The 19,039-nt window shown below is 39.4% G+C and overlaps 1 protein-coding gene and 3 long non-coding RNA genes across 13 annotated transcripts; 3 read left to right on the forward strand and 1 right to left on the reverse strand.

Annotated features, from left to right (window-relative positions):
* Positions 1 to 1,002: 1,002 nt before the first annotated feature.
* On the forward strand, positions 1,003 to 4,206 carry LOC146497133 (E3 ubiquitin/ISG15 ligase TRIM25-like). Of its 2 annotated transcripts, XM_085140757.1 has the most exons (2): positions 1,019 to 2,688; positions 3,390 to 3,563. In XM_085140757.1, exons 1-2 carry the CDS (start codon positions 1,897 to 1,899, stop codon positions 3,444 to 3,446), a joined length of 849 nt encoding a protein of 282 aa, XP_084996883.1. In that variant the 5' UTR covers positions 1,019 to 1,896; the 3' UTR covers positions 3,447 to 3,563. The 2 variants fall into 2 exon arrangements, with proteins under 2 accessions (XP_084996882.1, XP_084996883.1); XM_085140756.1 differs by having other exon boundaries at positions 1,003 to 4,206.
* Positions 4,207 to 4,289: 83 nt separating this feature from the next.
* Positions 4,290 to 11,983, forward strand: LOC146497134 (uncharacterized). Of its 8 annotated transcripts, none has more exons than XR_014870661.1 (6): positions 4,292 to 5,662; positions 9,306 to 10,078; positions 10,551 to 10,707; positions 10,960 to 11,068; positions 11,174 to 11,295; positions 11,438 to 11,983. It is a non-coding gene; the product is annotated as an uncharacterized LOC146497134 (long non-coding RNA). The 8 variants fall into 8 exon arrangements; XR_014870663.1 differs by having other exon boundaries at positions 10,960 to 10,998; XR_014870662.1 differs by having other exon boundaries at positions 9,306 to 9,487; positions 9,565 to 10,078; positions 10,960 to 11,295.
* Positions 7,619 to 8,538, forward strand: LOC146497135 (uncharacterized). The gene is made up of 3 exons (XR_014870787.1): positions 7,619 to 7,851; positions 8,266 to 8,314; positions 8,483 to 8,538. It is a non-coding gene; the product is annotated as an uncharacterized LOC146497135 (long non-coding RNA).
* Positions 11,984 to 14,019: 2,036 nt separating the features above from the next.
* Positions 14,020 to 18,384, reverse strand: LOC146497136 (uncharacterized). Of its 2 annotated transcripts, none has more exons than XR_014870730.1 (5): positions 18,254 to 18,384; positions 16,856 to 16,960; positions 15,959 to 16,116; positions 15,474 to 15,531; positions 14,020 to 14,522 (listed from the first exon to the last, which is right to left on the reverse strand). It is a non-coding gene; the product is annotated as an uncharacterized LOC146497136 (long non-coding RNA). The 2 variants fall into 2 exon arrangements; XR_014870729.1 differs by having other exon boundaries at positions 16,849 to 16,960.
* Between the last annotated feature and the right edge of the window lie 655 nt (positions 18,385 to 19,039).

Raw genomic sequence — 19,039 nt, forward strand, 5'->3', positions numbered from 1 at the left:
GGGAGCCAGAATCTGCAGAAGCCGGGGAGCAGTGCTCCACGGACATGCCAGAGACAGTTTCTCCAGAGCTTCCATCTACACCCAGAACCAGACCAAGAGTGGTTGTGAGACCAACCAGATTGGACTTGTGACGGATCAGATGGAAAGGACAGTTTTACACAAGAATACTCCTCTTTCGTAGTATTCTTTGCACAGTAAGGGTAAAAGTGTAAAAGCTAAAAGGTTGTCATTTTCAAATATGCATGTTCAGAAGTTGGGAAATGCAGGGGGTGTGACGAGTTAGCATGTAAGAATTTGTGTTACTTACCGGGTTAATTAGAGTTACGATTTTCGTTATATAGTATTCCTTGCAGGTAAGCGCAGGACCAGACCTTCCAGCCACAGAGGCAGAATAACCCTCTAAGGTCTGGTGAGTCAATGGTAGTCTACCCATTGATTCTAGAAAGGGGAGATGTGGTGTAATTGCATTGTACAGTAGATGTTAATGGAGCCGGTCAGTGTAGTTAGGCTGATGGCAGCTAGAGGGCGAGACCGTTGTGTTTTTGTATAGAATGATATGTTATGTGGGGGCAGAGCAAGAACAAGAAAATAAAGCGTGGTTATGAATCGTACAGTGGACCCGCGTATAATTGAATAACACGACACACACTAACTATACACTCCACGCTGAATGTCACAAATCTCCCACATCTCAAAACTCTCTCTCTTTCTCTCACTCGCTCGCTCTGTCTCTCTGACCTCACTCCCAAAACTTTCCCCTCTCCCTAAAACACCCAATCCGACATGTTGACTGTTTTTTACTGGTTGACATGGTACATTTTTCCACCAATAGGAAAGATGTGTTTTTTTCTTTCTTTACTGTTTTTGTATGTTTATGTATGTATTTAACATTTAACATTTAATATATTTAGTTTTAAATTCAGTGTTAACTGTATCTAGGCTCAAAGTGTTAATCCTATCTTGTTTTTTAAACAACACATCATATGCAAAACTAGGGTGGCACTAGGGGTGGCAAGAGATCATTTTAGTGTAGCACATGCCACCCCATAATACCCCTCTAGATCTGCCCCTGCCTGGTGCTGAGCTCCAGATTTTCCAGAGAGAACGGCGGGCAGGAAGACAGGCAGGTAGGAGCAGAGCGATGACTGAATCCAGAGAGACGCTTGTAGGAGGAGAGTGTAAACTTTGTAGCGGTGACCAGCATCAAGAGAGGGAGAGGACTGAGGAGTTTGGAGTGAACCAAGAGTTAAACACTCTACAAAATGCCTTATTTAGAAGAGTTAGTGAAACAAATTGATCTTATCCTGTCCTGTGTTACAAAATATAAAACCTCTTTAATCCACAAGGGTGTAACCATGGTTATTCTTGCATCTGTGCATTGTCATTTTGTACAATCCAGCTAACGCTTCCGAGTTTGTGTGTTTTTGTTTTTTCCTTCTAACCAGATTCAGCTTTTTACACAATTTTGTCAGTGTCCTTATACCACCATGCTGTGTCTGTGTGCTGAAAGAAAATGATTTCCTTTTAACTTAAATCAATCAAGAAGTACGCTTTCATTAACTCATTAACACAAGACATTTTGTAGAAGCTAAGTTAAAAATTAACAAGGTTAGGTAGGTCAAAGTTCTTTACTACATACTGTAAAAGAAACAGAACACACCCTGGAACTCATAAAATAAGCATTTTATGACTTCTTGGAGCCTCCCTTCACAGATGTGTCTGTATCAGGATGGGTCTAAACAACATGGTGTAAATGCAGTTGCTGGTGAGCCTCATTTCCTGTAGGAGGTGAAAAAGAGCAGAGATCTGTTTCCCTTCAGAGCACAGAGGTTGTTTCTGTTCAGAGGAAGTGAAACTGTCTGACAGTCACTGAGAGACGGTGAAACGGCACAGCACATGAATCAAATGGATCAAACAAAAATCTGCTGTTCAGTCTGTTTGGATCTACTGAAGGATCCGGTGACTATTCCCTGTGGACACAGCTACTGCATGAACTGTATTAAAAGCTTCTGGGATGAAGAGGAAAAGAAGAAAATCTACAGCTGCCCTCAGTGCAGACAGACTTTCACAGCGAGGCCTGTCCTGGAGAAAAACACCATGTTAGCAGATTTAGTGGAGGAGCTGAAGAAGACTGGACTCCAAGCTGCTCCTGCTGATCACTGCTATGCTGGACCTGAAGATGTGGCCTGTGATGTCTGCACTGGAAGAAAAATCAAAGCCTTCAAGTCCTGTTTATTCTGTCTGACATCTTACTGTGAGAAACACCTTCAGACTCATTATGATTCACCTACATTCAGGAAACACAAGCTGGTGGAGCCCTCCAAGAAGCTCCAGGAGAACATCTGCTCTCGTCATGATGAGGTGATGAAGATGTTCTGCCGTACTGATCAGCAGATTATCTGTTATCTCTGCTCTGTGGATGAACATAAAGGCCACGACACAGTCTCAGCTGCAGCAGAAAGGACTGAGAGGCAGAGAGAGCTGGAGGTGAGTCGACAAAACATCCAGCAGAGAATCCAGGACAGAGAGAAAGATGTGAAGCTGCTTCAACAGGAGGTGGAGGCCATCAATCAGTCTGCTGATCAAACAGTGGAGCACAGTGAGAAGATCTTCACTGAGCTGATCCATCTCATCCAGAAAAGAAGCTCTGATGTGAAGCAGCAGATCAGATCCCAGCAGGAAACTGAAGTGAGTCGAGTCAAAGAGCTTCAGGAGAAGCTGGAGCAGGAGATCACTGAGCTGAAGAGGAAAGATGCTGAGCTGAAGCAGCTCTCACACACAGAGGATCACATCCAGTTTCTACACAACTACCCCTCACTGTCAGCACTCAGTGAGTCTACAGACTCATCCAGCATCAATATCCGTCCTCTGAGCTACTTTGAGGATGTGACAGCAGCTGTGTCAGAGGTCAGAGATAAACTACAGGACATTCTGAGAGAGGGATGGACAAACATCTCACTGACAGTCACTGAAGTGGATGTTTTACTGTCAGATCCAACAGAGCCAAAGACCAGAGCTGGATTCTTAAAATATTCATGTGAAATCACACTGGATCCAAACACAGCACACAAACAGCTGTTATTATCAGAGGGGAACAGAAAAGCAACATTAATGAATCAACAACAGTCTTATTCTGATCATCCAGACAGATTCACTGGCAGGTCTCAGGTCCTGAGTAGAGAGAGTCTGACTGGACGTTGTTACTGGGAGGTGGAGTGGAGAGGGGGACGAGTTTATGTAGCAGTCGCATACAAGAATATCAGGAGAAAAGGAGATGAATGTAGATTTGGACGTAATGACAAATCTTGGTCATTAGATTGTTACAACGACAGTTATGCATTTCGGTACAACAACATCCAAACTCCTGTCTCAGGTCCTCGTTCCTCTAGAGTAGGAGTGTACCTGGATCAGAGAGCAGGTATTTTGTCCTTCTACAGCGTCTCTGAAACCATGACTCTCCTCCACAGAGTCCAGACCACATTCACTCAGCCGCTCTATGCTGGACTGAAGTTTTACTATAATTATGGAGACACTGCTGAGTTGATTAAAGTGAAATAGACTGAAGTCTTTCATATTGTGGGTTTAAATCTGTATTTTAGCTTCATTTTATTTTCTCTCCATCATTTCTGCACAGAGATCAGCTGTCAGTCAAACATTGTGGGTGGTACCTCCACATCTTCTAGTTGTTCTCTTGATGTTTCTGAGTTTTTAAAGGAGATCTTTCCTGTGACTGTTTATGGAGGCTATCACTGCTCATCATCATTTTGATTTACTAAAATATTTCTCCACATGAAAATGTAAACTTCTCTATCCTCTAAATGTTTCTGGAATATTTGTATTGAAAAATGTCCACATTTCTCTTTATGAGTATGGCAGACCATGTGTGTGTGTTTGTGTTTGTTTTTGTCAAAATCATCAAACAAATGAGGAAAAACTGTGATTTTAATGAATGAATTCATATATTGTGTTGATGTTTTATTGTATGAATAAACTGGAAGGTTTGACTATAAATCAAACTTTGAACAAAGTCTTTTCTTCTGTCTTCATTCCAGGATCTCACTCAAATCTGATGCAGAAAATATGAAACTAATCTGAGAGAATAACTGAAGCAGTTTTCCTCCTGAAGCATCACAAAGTTCAGAGTTCATGTTTAGAGCAGAAGATTCAGCAGTCGCTCTGTGACCTTTTTGTGACCAATTTACAGAAGACTTAAGGACCCTTTGACTTCTAACATACAGCTGCATGTTTACAATTTTATTATTTATTGATTTATTTCTAGCAAAGCCAGATTTTACTGATTAAAGACATATAATCAGACATATTACTGTTACTTTCTGAAAAAGACTCACATAAAGCAGATTTATCACAAGCAAACATCAAGACACATCCTTCATGGCTTAAAGTTGCAGTGGGACTCTTTCGCCATCTGGTGGTTGTAACAGTTATGACAACTGTTCCTGCATATATGTCCCTCCTCAGTGTGAAGAAGACTGGACTCCAAGCTGCTCCTGCTGATCACTGCGTGTTCCTCCTGTGTCTAAAATCTATTTCCATTATGAATCAGGAAACTGTTTGCACCAATCATAAAGGCAATAAAATACGTCACACACTAAGAAATAACAAAAAGGAATTGTGGATTTCAAGGAGATTTTTCCCTCGTTTTTTGAAATCATAAGAATACAAACTAATGCAAGACTGTCATGTTTTCATAAGTTTGTAGAGACACTGTTCTGTTGTATTCTAGGACATCAGTCACTTTTTAAATGCATGCTGCTCCTCCTCTTCATCATCATCATCAGCACCCATGACCTCCTTTTAGTCTTTGTTTTGTTATTTTTCAGAGTTCAGGAGACGTTCTTATGGGATTTCCACAGTGTACAAGTACTGTTTAGACCCTTTACCTAAAAGAAAAGAGTAAAGTACAAAGTAGATTTACTCACTGCAGGAAAATAATGCCTCAATCTGATATATTGTCTTATATGACAAACTGAAAGTGATGCATCAAAGTGTAAGCAGCATTTTCCTGTTACAGCTGGTCTAGATGGAACTGATCTGATCTCCTTTATGTACAGGTAGATATCCAGTGGGTTTGCTAAGGGTCACAGATGAGGGGCTGTGTGAGATGTTTAATCAACACGTTCTCACTCCCAACTCGTCAAATGTGTGACGCATGGTCAGGCTCCCTCTGCTTCACTTATCGACGTGCAGGGTCCTCTCATTGAATACTATGCTGCTCCCTTAACGTTGCTTATTGACGACAAGAGATTGCGCGGAAGAGCCTGTTGTCTGTATATTTATATATTTCCGAAATCACATTGTAGTGACGTATACTGAACACAATAAATTATATAATGTAAACAACTACCTGAAAAACATGTAGAACGATACTTTTGTATCGTTTATTGCATTTATGGAGGGAGTGATGTATGCTGGGTAATGGCACAGCTAGCGACTGGGTGACTTTATTCACCCGCTTCGGCTGTTATCAGTCCATACAATGGGCGTTATTAGCACAAATCAGTCCCACAGATATGGGCCATCTCCTGCTAGATTGTTCAGAAGGTTGTTATCATCCATCCAGATGGAGGATCACTAACAGGAGCGTGGGAAGACTCCAGAATCCACTCTGGCTGGAATCCGGTGGATGCAGCAGTGTTTACAGGTAAGACCATTTAAACGGACAGCATTTACAGAATGACTATTAAAAGTCAGCGAGTGTCAATAATGTTAATGTGGTTATGTTAGTAATACACCGAGTGCTAATATAACAGCTTTAAGATGCATTTGTAGTTATTATTACGTGTTTTACCGTCTTTATGGTGCTAGCTTAAAGTTACGGTGTAAACGTTAGCTTATATTGGAGTAAAGCTGTTACTGTTTAAACGATGTTAGCACAGAAATATTAGCTTCTGTCATGACTGATGAAGTTACTAGTTAGTAAAGTTTCCAGTAAAGTGTTTAATCGCAGCCACAGATTGACAGCAAATATCTCGATTAGCTTCATTGCATCTGTAGAGTCTCTTAAAAGCACCTGAAGGTAACTTCAGATTATCTTCCTGTTTCTAGGGCAGAATGATGGTCTTGTGTTATCAAACCTCAGGCTGGTGCCTCCAGTGTCCATGCATGCAGAAGCTTCTTCTTCATGTGTCAAACCATCCAAAACAGGAGTTTCCAAAGCTGCCGGGGTGCAGTCTGTTCAATGTTTCATGTCATCCCTGCAGAGCCAGAGCACCAGGCCTCCTATTTTCAGTCAAGGAAGGTGAGACAAAACCAGTAACCATAGTGATCTGTGTCAAATATTTTCTATTCTATTGTTTCTATTCTGTCACTGTGTGTTAACCCTGTGCAGGGTGAACGCTGCCTTTTGCCCAGTGAAACCCGAGGTTGATGGATGTTACTGAGTATTACTGATCATGTCACAGAATCTATAAGACAAACTCATTTTACACTGTGGGCCACTTACAGGTAACTTTGATCATAAGTGGGCCGGACATGTGAAGCTGCACGATTAATGTGTGAAATTACAGACAAGTTCTTTTAGTTGATTCCCCAGACTGTCCTGTAATTATAAAATATAAAGTCTTTCATTAACTTAAAAATAATCTCCTATTTTTATATTTTATTTTATCTATATTTTTCAATGATTCCACTATAAAAAAAAGAAAGAAAAAGAAATAAATTACAAATTTAGTGGAAAAAAAAACAAAACAGGAACTTTAATTGTTTAACTGTCACCTAATGACTTTGGTGTAGTATGAATAGCAACTAAGGGGGATTCTTTAAAATGTCAAGAAAACCTAAAATTGTTATTAATATTATTAGTGATAAATGTTAAAATTCATTTCACATTTTCCAGTTTCTGGAGGCTGATTCTGGCCCCGAGCTTAGGTAAAAGTGATTACAAGAGGTTGAATGAGGTGATTGGCTAGTTGAGTTTGCAAACTTAATCAGGCTTATGTAATTGTAAGGCAGGCTGTAGGAGAGAGGAATAATATGATGTAAGAGACATAGAGTGAGTACACAGCGTTAAAAAATGGCACTTAGTGTAGTGAGGATGGCGAAAAGCAAAGAGAGTGAATGAAGGTAATATTGAAGTAGGCGCAGTTTTGAAGTGGTGAAAGGCAAAGGCATGAGTGTAAGCGTGATTGTGATTTTGTTCGGGTAATAAAAGGTACTAAGAGAGATGTAGAGCGGACGGAGGACTTGGCGAGAGCAGCAAAAAGGAAACGCGCGTATGCGTCTCCCCGCCCCCCAAGCGAGGGCCGTGGCAATGAGTTCGTGAGGGGTTCGAACTGGCGGCGCTCTGCACCAGAGCCTTCCGCCACATGTCATACGCCAAGCGGCCGGCCGAGAGATCGATTGAAAAAAAGGACATTTATCTTTTCTTCTTCAGACAGCTTTTTTTCTCATCGTTTTTACAAAGTACACATTAAGCTTCTTCTGCAATATTCTTACACACTAATTACACATGGAAACCTACACTGTACAATGGAATATTGTGTTTAATTCAAAATATTAAATAGGCTCAACTCAATTTTTACCTATTTGTTATTAGAACTACATTTAAATAACTTACCAGTACTTTTTATGAAAAAATGTTGACAAACTCAATTTATTTCACTTGTCTTAACTTAGAAAAACTAACTAAGCTGGAAGTTTTGCTTCACAGGGCGGAAGGATGAAAGATGTGTTTTGAAAATGCCACGTCACTACCGTCCTCCTCCCTCTCGGATCAGTCCGCATGTTCACGGTGCCAGCATTTGTTATGGAATATGTTGAGCAAACCTGGAGAAGCCTCAGCTCAACATATTATTGTCATTGCTGTGGATCTTTAGCTGATACACTGACTTGGTGAGTAAATGTTTACTCTTATTCAAACTGATTTTGTGGCTTCTCTTAGTTTAGCACCAGGATTATAATCTTGCTAGCTAGTTAGTGTTAGCCTAGCGTTGCTGCTGCCGCTGGGCTCATGTTACTTAAAAATTAACACCACAGCCTTAAAAACCTTACATAAAACTATGTCTGTGAAATTTTCTGTTGATTGTTTGAGATAAAAAAGTGAGATAAGAGCCCAGACAAAATTCTTTTTCATGCTTTGTGGCAGCTTTTGAACATCTGTGGCATCTATTAATGTCAAATCTAGCCTTTATTTAACAACATAAGCAATCTCTATGTTACAATAATTGCACAGCCATTAAGGATAAAATCAGTTTCTGAAAACTGTTCTGCTTTTTCTCCCTCTGCTTGCTTCTTACTGTCTTTGAGGATCGGGATCAGCACTCCTGTTGTTGGACAGAAAGACATCAACTCAGTGGTAAGTATTTCGGTTTTCCAATATATTAGCAACTGTCAGTGACATTTATATTAATCAGGCTGAACTTTAATCATACTTTAGATCAGCCTGTTTTACTTATCGTTTTATTTGTGCTTTGGTTTGGGGAAGTTGTTTCTTTACTGATCTTTTCCTGTCTTCTGTTATTAGACTTGAGATATGACTGCACTATGCTGTTGCTGGTGACTCCAGTTAATTCTACAAGAATTTTCTGTTATTCTCATTTAAAGTTTTTAAGTGCTTATGCATATGCTTAGTGACACTGTTATAGACTGTTCAGTGAAAGTTTCTAAAACTAGATGAACTTACTTCAGCAGTTTGAGAAAACAAATCCCTTTACAGGTGCTGATAAGGCCAAGGGCACAAAACAGCGTAACCATTGATCCGTTAGGTTTCATAACGAGACACGTGAAGTGTGGTAGGATCAGTTTGTAACTTCCTTGGGATGCATAAAGGAGTAGGAGCAGCACTTCTGTGGCAGCGCTGACATGACTGAACTGTGATGTTTGATGTGTGTTGGCTCTCCTGCGCGCAGTAATAAATAGCTTGATCACAGCTCTTTCTGTGTTGCAGACTTTATTTAAAAAATTCCACGACACCCCCCACCCTCCCACTGTGAACCTGAATTGAATATTCAGAAGACATTTGTTTAAATAGTTCTAGAAATCTGAGCTGTTGGTGTGTCCTTGGATTGTGTGGTAATAATATTAGAGCTGACAATCTTTCTTACTGAATCTCTACTATGAGTCATGTTACCTGAGATTAATTCTATGTTTACCTGTCAGCCTGGACAAATGTGCTGTGTGAAGGAAATGAAATGAAATCAGATCTGAACTGAACTGCGTGCATTTAAGGAACCTGTTCATATTTAATTGAAATATGAACCAGTGTTTTTTATTGCTGATTCCAAGATAGTCTTTGTGGAAATCCTGTTTGGCTTTTTCTTATTTTAATTCTCTTTTCCATTTTCCAGAACAGTTCTCCACAGTCGCTGTCCACATGGGTCAGTGGGACCAAGAAGCACTCTGCTAATGTGTGGACTCTGACCAGCAACATCCAGCAAGACCCAGACAGCGTTTTCTATCTCCCAGCTGGAGTTTTTTGTCTGTCTGTGACTGGAGAGTCAGATTTTTGTTGAGCTTCACACTTGCAGAGGTAAGTCAGTTTGCAGAGATCCCTCCCACCCTGGCTTTTATGTGCTAGATTTCTTATCTGAAACAGTAATATTTCAGTGACTGCTGCTTATACCACAGGTTAATACACTCTACTGATCCCTGATGGGAGAATCATCACCTCTGACAGCAAAGAAGCCTGGTGGATGTTTGTTTACAGTCTGATGATGGGACATCATGCTCTGCATCTTCAAAGTTTACCTCCTCATTATTATTCATACCCAGTAATGTGAAGTATGCTTATATCTACTATAACTGAACCAACCTGGTGCTCTTCATTGATGGAGGCTGTTGAGTCTGAATGTTGGATGTTGTGTATCTCGTGTTCTCTGGGCTTTGTTGTCCTCAGTCTTTTTGCAGGATCAGAAAACAAAACCAGGAGGCGTGTAAATGTTTCTTCTCCATGATGTTTCTTCAAATGTTTCTTCTGGATGATGATAAGACCGTGACACGGGATGCCACCTTTGGTCTTGTGATGAAGCAAAGCTCAGGAAGAAGTGTGATTAAATGGTACCCACATGTGTGCTGCTGAGAAGGATGTACAGGGGCACCTGCAGCCAAATCCAAGCCTCAGGTTAGTTGTAGTTGCAGAACGCTATAGGACTGAGACAGCTGAGGCATCAAATGTTTGATTAAACAGATGAAAAATAAAATGATCACTTCTTAAAATCTGTAGCAACTTCAAGTCTGTCAGCGTGCTGAGCATGCTCAGAATGTGACAATATATTTTTGTTCAATATTTAATTTCTTTCAGTTGCAATTGTTAAATGAAAAAAAAAAAAGTATTCTTATAATTTAGCAAACGAATTTATCAAAATATATATATATATATACATATATCTGTATTAGTTTTAATAAATTAATTTGACACCTGAATTGAAAATACCGTATTGTATTCATACAGAATCAGTATCATTGTTTGTCTGTTCACTGATTGTTGAAACTAAGAGCTAGTTTGATCTGTTTAGATCTAAAGTATTCAAAGTTGAGCTCTAATGGTTCTTCACCCCTGTGTGTGTGATATGTGATTTCCTACATGCTGGCAGAGCGGCAGTTTGTGCTCACAGATGGTGACGGTGTGGAGAGACGGTGGTGTTTCCTCAGAAGAACCAGCAGAGTCACAAAGGACACCAGTCCATCTCACCATCTCGACTTGCTGACTGATGCTCGTCTGCACTACACAGAGGAAATCAACTGACCGAGGTTTGTCCAGTGCAGTGTTATGAAATGTATATTTGTTTTATGCTTACAGATATGTTTTTCTTGACAGAGGCTCTGCAGAGTTTAGACAAAGCAGAGAAAATATGTGCTTTACATTTTACTGTGATTTACTGAGATATTTCTTGCCTGATGTTCAGCAGGAATGGAGAAATAGAATCAAAGGGAGATGTTTTTGCTGTTTTTGTAATGATGGAAGTAAATCTTGAATATTATATATTTGCTTGGTTATATTAGGAGTGTTTCTGAGTGAGGGAGAGAGGAGTCATCATCCAGGTAAAGTGACGTAGATCAGTGGATACACTTGTCTCCCCTTTAAAGGAGACGATCCAAGTCATCCTTAAATGTTAGTGCTTTCAAATACACAAACATTTTTAAAGGACAAAAATGAACATCCAACTTTGACTGTAATACAAAATAAATCTTTGCATGTGTGTTTTCAAACTCTCAGATGGGCAGCATATCAGTCTTGGACTGTGTAACCTGCCGGAGCAGCACTGGATGATCACCACACGTGAGCATGTTCCTGCAACATTCAGCATCTGATCTGTCATCTGTGTGCTTCTGCTTTTGGTAAGTAGAGTTACCCAACTACAGTAACTCTAAACACATGCCATCCATTTCCAATGGCCTGGTTACTTCCTGTCAGTTATTTTAGAAACCATGTGGTCACCTGACCTAACACAGTTTCTTCTTCTTCCCCTTAATGTTGAAGTGTCAAACAGCTGGAGAGGAAACTACACCAGTGTACTGGGATGTTTCAGCAACACGTGCCAGATGCTGTTCCTTCATGGTGACATCATCAGAGACAGCCCCGCCCACCTCAGGACCTCGCCATTGATCATGATGATTATAATGATGACAGCGAGCGGAACTAAGACTGTAAAAATCCACGACCAGAATGTTTCGATGTTTTCTAATTATTAATGAATACTGAGTTTTTGTCTCTCTTTTTTTTTCCTCATTTGTTACTAACAAAGTTCACCAAACTCACACAGTTTACATTCTGTATGTTTCCATCAAGGTTTATTTTCTTAGAAATCATCGTTTTTCTCCTTTTCTCTTTTGTAATTGATGATAATACAGTGAATATACTTTTATTGCGTCAAACATTGCTTTAAGTTTTTCAGAGTCCAGTTATTTTTTACTGCTGTTTGAATTCTCTGTATGTTTGACCCTGTAGACTGTTTGATGGACTGCTTGTCTTCCTGTTTGTAACCGCCGCCTGTTTTTGACTAAAGATTTGGATTTCTGACTTTAACACAGCCTCTGCGTGTCCTCCCTTTGTGTCCTCTTCCTCTGTGAATGTGTTGCATGTGTCACAGATTCATTTTATTAACAGCTTTCCCACAGTGAGTTGCATCAGCATTCATTCACAGCACATTTCAGAAGGATTCAGATTAATACAGTGATCTTATAGTCAGAATTATCCTGACAGAGTGCCATTGTAAATGATCTTTCATCAGGTAAATTTTAAAGTTCAGTATTTCAAAGCAGGAGTTATGAGGAATCATATTGGAATTAGGACTGTAACAATATTTACTTACAAAGTCTAATTTTTTAAATTATGCTAGAATATTGGAAGGCAATCAACTTTTAGTGTTTTCTGCATATTAATTATTCTGAAATAAAGACGGTGACCCTAACTGTACAGAAGCACACTAAACAACTGACAATCTAACAGACATCACTGGCCCGAGCCGTCATGCACAGTGAGTCTGATCCTTTGCTGTGAGAGTCTGACAAGCATGTTTCTGGTCAGTTTGGAAGAAATAATATCACAATGTTGATCTTTTTTCAACATTCCTTCTCTTTTACAACATAAACTGTGATCAAAGCTACTTATGTTCACAGCATGTAATAATACTGACAGGTCATTGTGGTCTGTTGAGCTAGGGTTAGGGTTAGCAATTCAGACATATGTAATCAATATTAAACGTCTCTGACGTGGGCCACTGTCCGCAGTGTTGGGAAATCCATACCAGGCTGGAACGAGTCAAGGTAGGTGAGCATCCACGAGAAGACACAGCAGATGCATCCTACTAATACTGACAGGACCAGGAGACTCCAGAAGCCGAGCATCTTCTCTTCAGTGCCATCCTCTCCTGTCACCCTCTCTGCCCGCAGCTCTTTGAGTATGGGGTAGATAAGGGCGCAGAGAAACCCTTATTACTAATTTGTATTATAATTCAATTTTCATGAAATATTCATATTCAGTATCGGTCCTTTTAAATTATAACCACGTATCCACCCAGGCTCATGGTGGGGCAGGGCTCTGTCCTGGGATGCTTGAGTACAAGGTAATGTACACATGACCAGGTATCCAGTCTGTCAGAATTGTTTTCAATATTTGGTTCAAAAATATGAGTGAAAACAAAAATCCAACTAGGATTCTTGCATATGATGAATGAAGTCTGTCTTTGACTGTATTGTCCAGCTGATCCATCAAACCCCCAGCAGGTGAACCTTATGCATGACATAACACGGCAACAATGTAAAAAATTAAACAGCAACAGTCTAAATGTAAAGTGCATTCTAAAGTCCTCTTCAATAAATTATATGCAAAGAGTCATTCAGGACTGTAAAACGTGAACTACAGAACCCAGAGTCTTCATCATTAAATCTCTGGTTGCTTCATTTTTCTATCCTATATCAGATACTTTAAAGGTTAGGTTAGGTAAAGTTGCACTGTCATTGTGAGGCAAAGTGCTTTATGTGTGTGTGTGCGTGTCATGAACGGCTATAAAAGGCCTATAATTAAAGAACAAAGCGGGGTTTGAGTTCGAGTTGCGGCAGACTGTCACTACTTGTAAATGGAACGCAGCCTTCCTACGGCGGACAGCTAATAACAGGAATCGGACGCGGTCCACCCAAGTCCACAGCAACCACCATAGCAACCGCCTAGCATGACCTTAAAAACATATTCTGTCTTCATAACTATCAAAAACGTGAAATGATTTGCAAAGTGTGAAAGTGTTACAGCTGTAGAGAGCTATGGCGCTATCTTTGGAAACTGTTTACATAGCTAATAATATACAATGTAACCATGGAGACAGTCAGTCACGTTAGCTAGCGGCGCACGTTTACTACAGTAAATAAGGTGATTGTGTGCACAGCGCGTCCACACGCTGCACAGGGTAAAGACGTTACTTCAATATTGTTTTATATTGATATATATTTGCCTTCTGTTGACCATCACCTCAGGTTCACCATTACAGTTTCAGCATACAAATGCACACTGTCTAAATATGAACACATTCAAAAAACAAAATCATGTCTCAGAAATAAGCACAGCTGTTCATGTTTGTCATTATAGTTTTATTTGTAAGAAAATTATGAACTTCATATTGTGCATCAAATAAAAGAACATTTCACAACTCTGAGTCAACAGAAACAGGTAACAGAAATGTCTCTAATGTAGACATGTACAGTGTAGTGTAAGCATTAAAAGATCATAAAGGAAACACTAACATTTATGTGAAACTAATTGTAATAAAAAATGAACAGGTGCTTTATAGATTTAAAAGAAAGAATCTGAAAACAACACTTTTTTGGTCTAAGTGATCAAAGTAGAAAACAGAACTGATGTTCAAGAACAAACCGTAGCTGCACTAATATTACACATCTCCATTGTTGTGGTGAACAGACATGTTGCTTTTAAAACCACATGCAGTGTGTGACCATGACTGTTCATTGAGACCATGAACGCCACCTCGCTGAAGCAGTCTTCTTCTTCTTCTTCTTCTTCTTCTTCTTCTCATTAAAATAGAAGCAGAAGGAGCACGAGCTGCTTTGATCTACTGAAAGGAAAAAGCAGAACATCTGAGCTGAAACCAGTCAGCTGAAATCTTTAAGACAGGAACAATCATTCAATGCAGTGTCTCAGGTGGCTTAGCCTGTTACAACTGTTGATACAAGCTAAATACGGTTAACACACAGTGTCAGGGAACTCCAGTGTGGGAACTAGTGGCTTTAGGTTTGTAGTCATTTAACTTTCATCCATTCATTCCTTTAATTCAGGAGGAAGAAATGCCAGGTTGGTGCAGGCTGGTTACATGCATTTGGTCCCATGCTGTCTTTAACTAAATGACTTGGTTCATTTTATGGCTGGGCTGTATGTGGGGTTATATCATGTTATTTGGGCAGGAGTACCTGTCCCCTGTTAGACTTAGAAAGTTTCTCCATAATTAGAGTTTCTAACTCTTCTAGCACATCTGTGGCTGACAGCTTTTTGGTGGCTCTTTTTACCCCACACTGGTTGTGAGTGTGTAAATAGCCCCACTAGTTCTTTTGGGTTGCAGTTAACTTGGGAGGAAGGGGTGGGTCTGCCATGACTAGATGAATAACAATTATCTGGGATACATAAATTTCATAATGCATGCATATATCTCTATAAACGTGGCCTGAGTGCTGCCATTTTTTTACATTCAGTTATTTCTCTTAGAAATGTTGGAACTAAATAATGAATGTGTTACAGTTAAATGCAAACACTGGTCAGTGTAAATGGCTCATTGGGACACAGAAACCTTTAAATTAAACCTGATATCTAGTGTCAAACAATATCAAAGCTGTAGAAGATGTTTACAGTCAGGATTTATAAAACTATGATTGTAAATAAATTCAAACAAGTGAGCTTTTCTCTTTGTGCTGAATATCAACACTGTGATTTCTTAGACTGTAAGCTTTACTTTAGCACAACCAGTTGTAGAAGCCGTCACTCCAAATGTCTTTTGATAACAAGAAAAAAATACCTATAGAGTACACGGCCTGAAGTTCTTCTCCGACATCTTCTGCCATCAGCTTTGTCTGCTGGTTTGAAGACAATAAACCACAAAAAAGATGATTTAGTCACTTTGTCTGTGTCATGCCGCTCGAATGTGTCGTGTAACGATGTTGAATAGCCATCGTTATCCCTCTGCTGTGTCAGTAGGATTGTACTGTACAGCATCTCATTGATATGTGAGGAATGCTAATGTAACACGATAACAGACTTACATCATTAAAATATAAAGGGCAGGAGATATTTAGATATTTTTTATATTTATATTACATTTTATAGCTGACGGATATTACTAAATAGATAGAATTTACTATATAGCTGGATGAACATGAAAAATATGTCTATAATAACAAATGACCATGAGAGCCAGTAGAATTAATTCAACTGGACACTCAAAAGACGTCCTTAAATGCTCTTTAAGTGGCAGAACAGATGAACAAACAGTTAATCGCTTACTTGAGATGAAATCTGCTCAGCTACTTGGAAAACAGCTTCTAACTGGTTCCTCCTTTAACAGGATGACTGCTCAGGGGTAAGGCCATCATGCAATCCAGCAACCTTTATGGTTCTGCTTTGATTCACCAGGAACTATTAGGGAAACCGTCCAGCGCCTCCTGTGAAAGACACAGGGATAAACACAAACATTTATTAACATGTTCCACAGTGTTCCAGTTTGATTTTCTCATCCTGTGGACAACAACATACAGGGATGCAGGTTTATTGTTAACGTTTGTAAGGTTTATTTAGTGAACATATGCAGCTGCAGCTCCACTGTGATCCTGAACTGGATAAGCACTTAAGAAAATGTGTCAATAAATGGACAAACATCAACTTACTATATTTATCCAAACAGACTGGACCAATAATGCTTCACTGAGTTAGAGACTTTAACAGTCTCTTCTATGTAAGAATGTCTCGTGCTGATAGACCTGCAAACTTGACAACAAAGGTTTTTCAGACTGCATGTAGCTGTCCTCTATGTCAGCTAACACATTTACATTTATGTCACACTTATTTCTGCTTCCCCATTTTATAATTATTACTTACATTTTGATTAGATACCTTGAGTTTGTAAATGATCAGATTACATAATTGGAATACAATGTATCCAATTCAGGGTTGCGGGAGGATGAAGCCTATCCCAGCTGATACAGGACAAAGACAGGACAGGCTGCCAGTTTATTGCAGGGCTTACACAATATGTGTAACAGAAAATCCACTTAAATGTTGGATATTTCTTATAATAATCATAATTATGACTATTATTTAAAGGTTTCTTCATAAATACATTTTGATTTTTTATAAATCAAACTAAAATATAAACACGAGCTGTTTCAGATTCTGACCTCTGACCTCAGTGACCTGGCTGTGTCCACACTGCAGCTCCCTCTTGGAAGTACGTCTGCTTCTTGTCTTCCCCCAGTGTTGACCGCCTGCCCTTGATATCACGTACTGTAACTGAAGAACAAAAAAGGACAAACACTTGCCTTCATTTAAGAAGTACATTCATACAGAGATAATCTATGGAAACACACTAGTTCACCCTTTTGGGAGGAATCAGTTCCTGTGAAACATTTCTGTAAATGAACATCATGTGGAGAATGAAGGAAATGAGTTCTTCAGGTGACTCAGCAGTCCCACACTGACAAATGAAATCTAGTTAAACTATTAAGCATATTTGCTCTTCTGAAATCTGTGTTAAACAACAACAAACATAAATTAGTAACAAAAATACAGCTGAGTAGAGGCTTTACAAACCACCAGCAGCCATAATGCTAAATTTTAATCTTCAAATGTTTCTGAGCCGTCTTCAACCTGCTTTTAACACATTAAAGTCCCAATAAATAAAGTCAATGCAGCCTGACTCAATCCTAAATGTTCAGCACACAGAGACACAGAGGGACTGTTTAAAGTTTAGTGTTAACCTGAGTCACTGATCATTTACAGTATTACAGAGTCTGGCAGTCTTTGCATGATGTCCACGTCACTCTAAGTTTCTAGCTGACTCTCAGGTGTGACAGGTGTGCCAGCAGGAAAGAGTAATAATAACCTGCATCCTGAGGTTTGTCATGCAGGATTAAAGGAGCCAGGCTTTGTTCACCCAGCTAGGATTGTATTTTACACTGACCCTGGGTCAGTATAAGTATCATACAGTTTAAACGAAGCACTGAAACTTGCACATATTTATTACAGATGCACTGAAGCTAATCGAGATATTTGCTGTCAATCTGTGGCTGCGATTAAACACTTTACTGGAAACTTTACTAACTAGTAACTTAATCCGTCATGACAGAAGCTAATATTTCTGTGCTAACATCGTTTAAACAGTAACAGCTTTACTCCAATATAAGCTAACGTTTACACCGTAACTTTAAGCTAGCACCATAAAGACGGTAAAACACGTAATAATATCTACAAATGCATCTTAAAGCTGTTATATTAGCACTCGGTGTATTACTAACATAACCACATTAACATTATTGACACTCGCTGACTTTTAATAGTCATTCTATAAATGTTGTCCGTTTACACCTCCCGAAGAATGTTGTCTGGGCTCTTATCTCACTTTTTTATTTCAAACAATCAACAGAAAATTTCACAGACATAGGTTTTTAAGGCTGTGGTGTTAATTTTTAAGTAACATGAGCAGCAACGCTAGGCTAACACTAACTAGCTAGCAAGATTATAATCCTGGTGCTAAACTAAGAGAAGCCACAAAATCAGTTTGAATAAGAGTAAACATTTACTCACCAAGTCAGTGTATCAGCTAAAGATCCACAGCAATGACAATAATATGTTGAGCTGATGCTTCTCCAGGTTTGCTCAACATATTCCATAACAAATGCTGGCACCGTGAACATGCGGACTGATCCGAGAGGGAGGAGGACGGTAGTGACATGGAATTTTCAAAATACATCTTTCATCCTTCCGCCCTGTGAAGCAAAACTTCCAGCTTAGTTAGTTTTTCTAAGTTAAGACAAGTGAAATAAATTGAGTTTGTCAGCATTTTTGCATAAAAAGTACTGGTAAGTTATTTAAATGTAGTTCTAAAAAGAAATAGTTAAAAATTGAGTTGAGCCTATTTAATATTTTAAATGAAACACAATATTCCATTGTACAGTGTAGGTTTCCATGTGTAATTAGTGTGTAAGAATATTGCAGAAGAAGCTTAATGTGTACTTTGTAAAAACGATGAGAAAAAACACTGGCTGAAGAAGAAAGGATAAATGGCCATTTTTTCAATCAATCTCTCGGCCGGCCGCTTGGCGTATGACATGTGGCGGAAGTCTCTGGTACAGAGGGCCGCCAGTTCGAATCCCTCACGAACTCACTGCCGCGGCCCCTCGCTTGGGGGACGGGGAGGCGCATACGCGCGTTTCCTTTAGCTTTCACCTAGTAATCATACAGCTCGCCTTCATTTCTTTAACTACTGTGTAGCTTAACCTATACCAACTCATCATAATCACACATTTATATTCATCTCAATCTGCAGTGTAACTGTGTTGCTCTTCAATCCCTACCTCAACAATGTTGTAC

Source organism: Neolamprologus multifasciatus, chromosome 18 (assembly GCF_963576455.1).
Source record: "Neolamprologus multifasciatus chromosome 18, fNeoMul1.2, whole genome shotgun sequence".
NCBI lineage: Eukaryota > Metazoa > Chordata > Actinopteri > Cichliformes > Cichlidae > Neolamprologus > Neolamprologus multifasciatus.

Coding starts and splice junctions, on each gene's coding strand:
- LOC146497133 (XM_085140756.1), top strand. CDS start 1,897: ATGAATCAAATGGATCAAACAAAAATCTGCTGTTCAGTCTGTTTGGAT.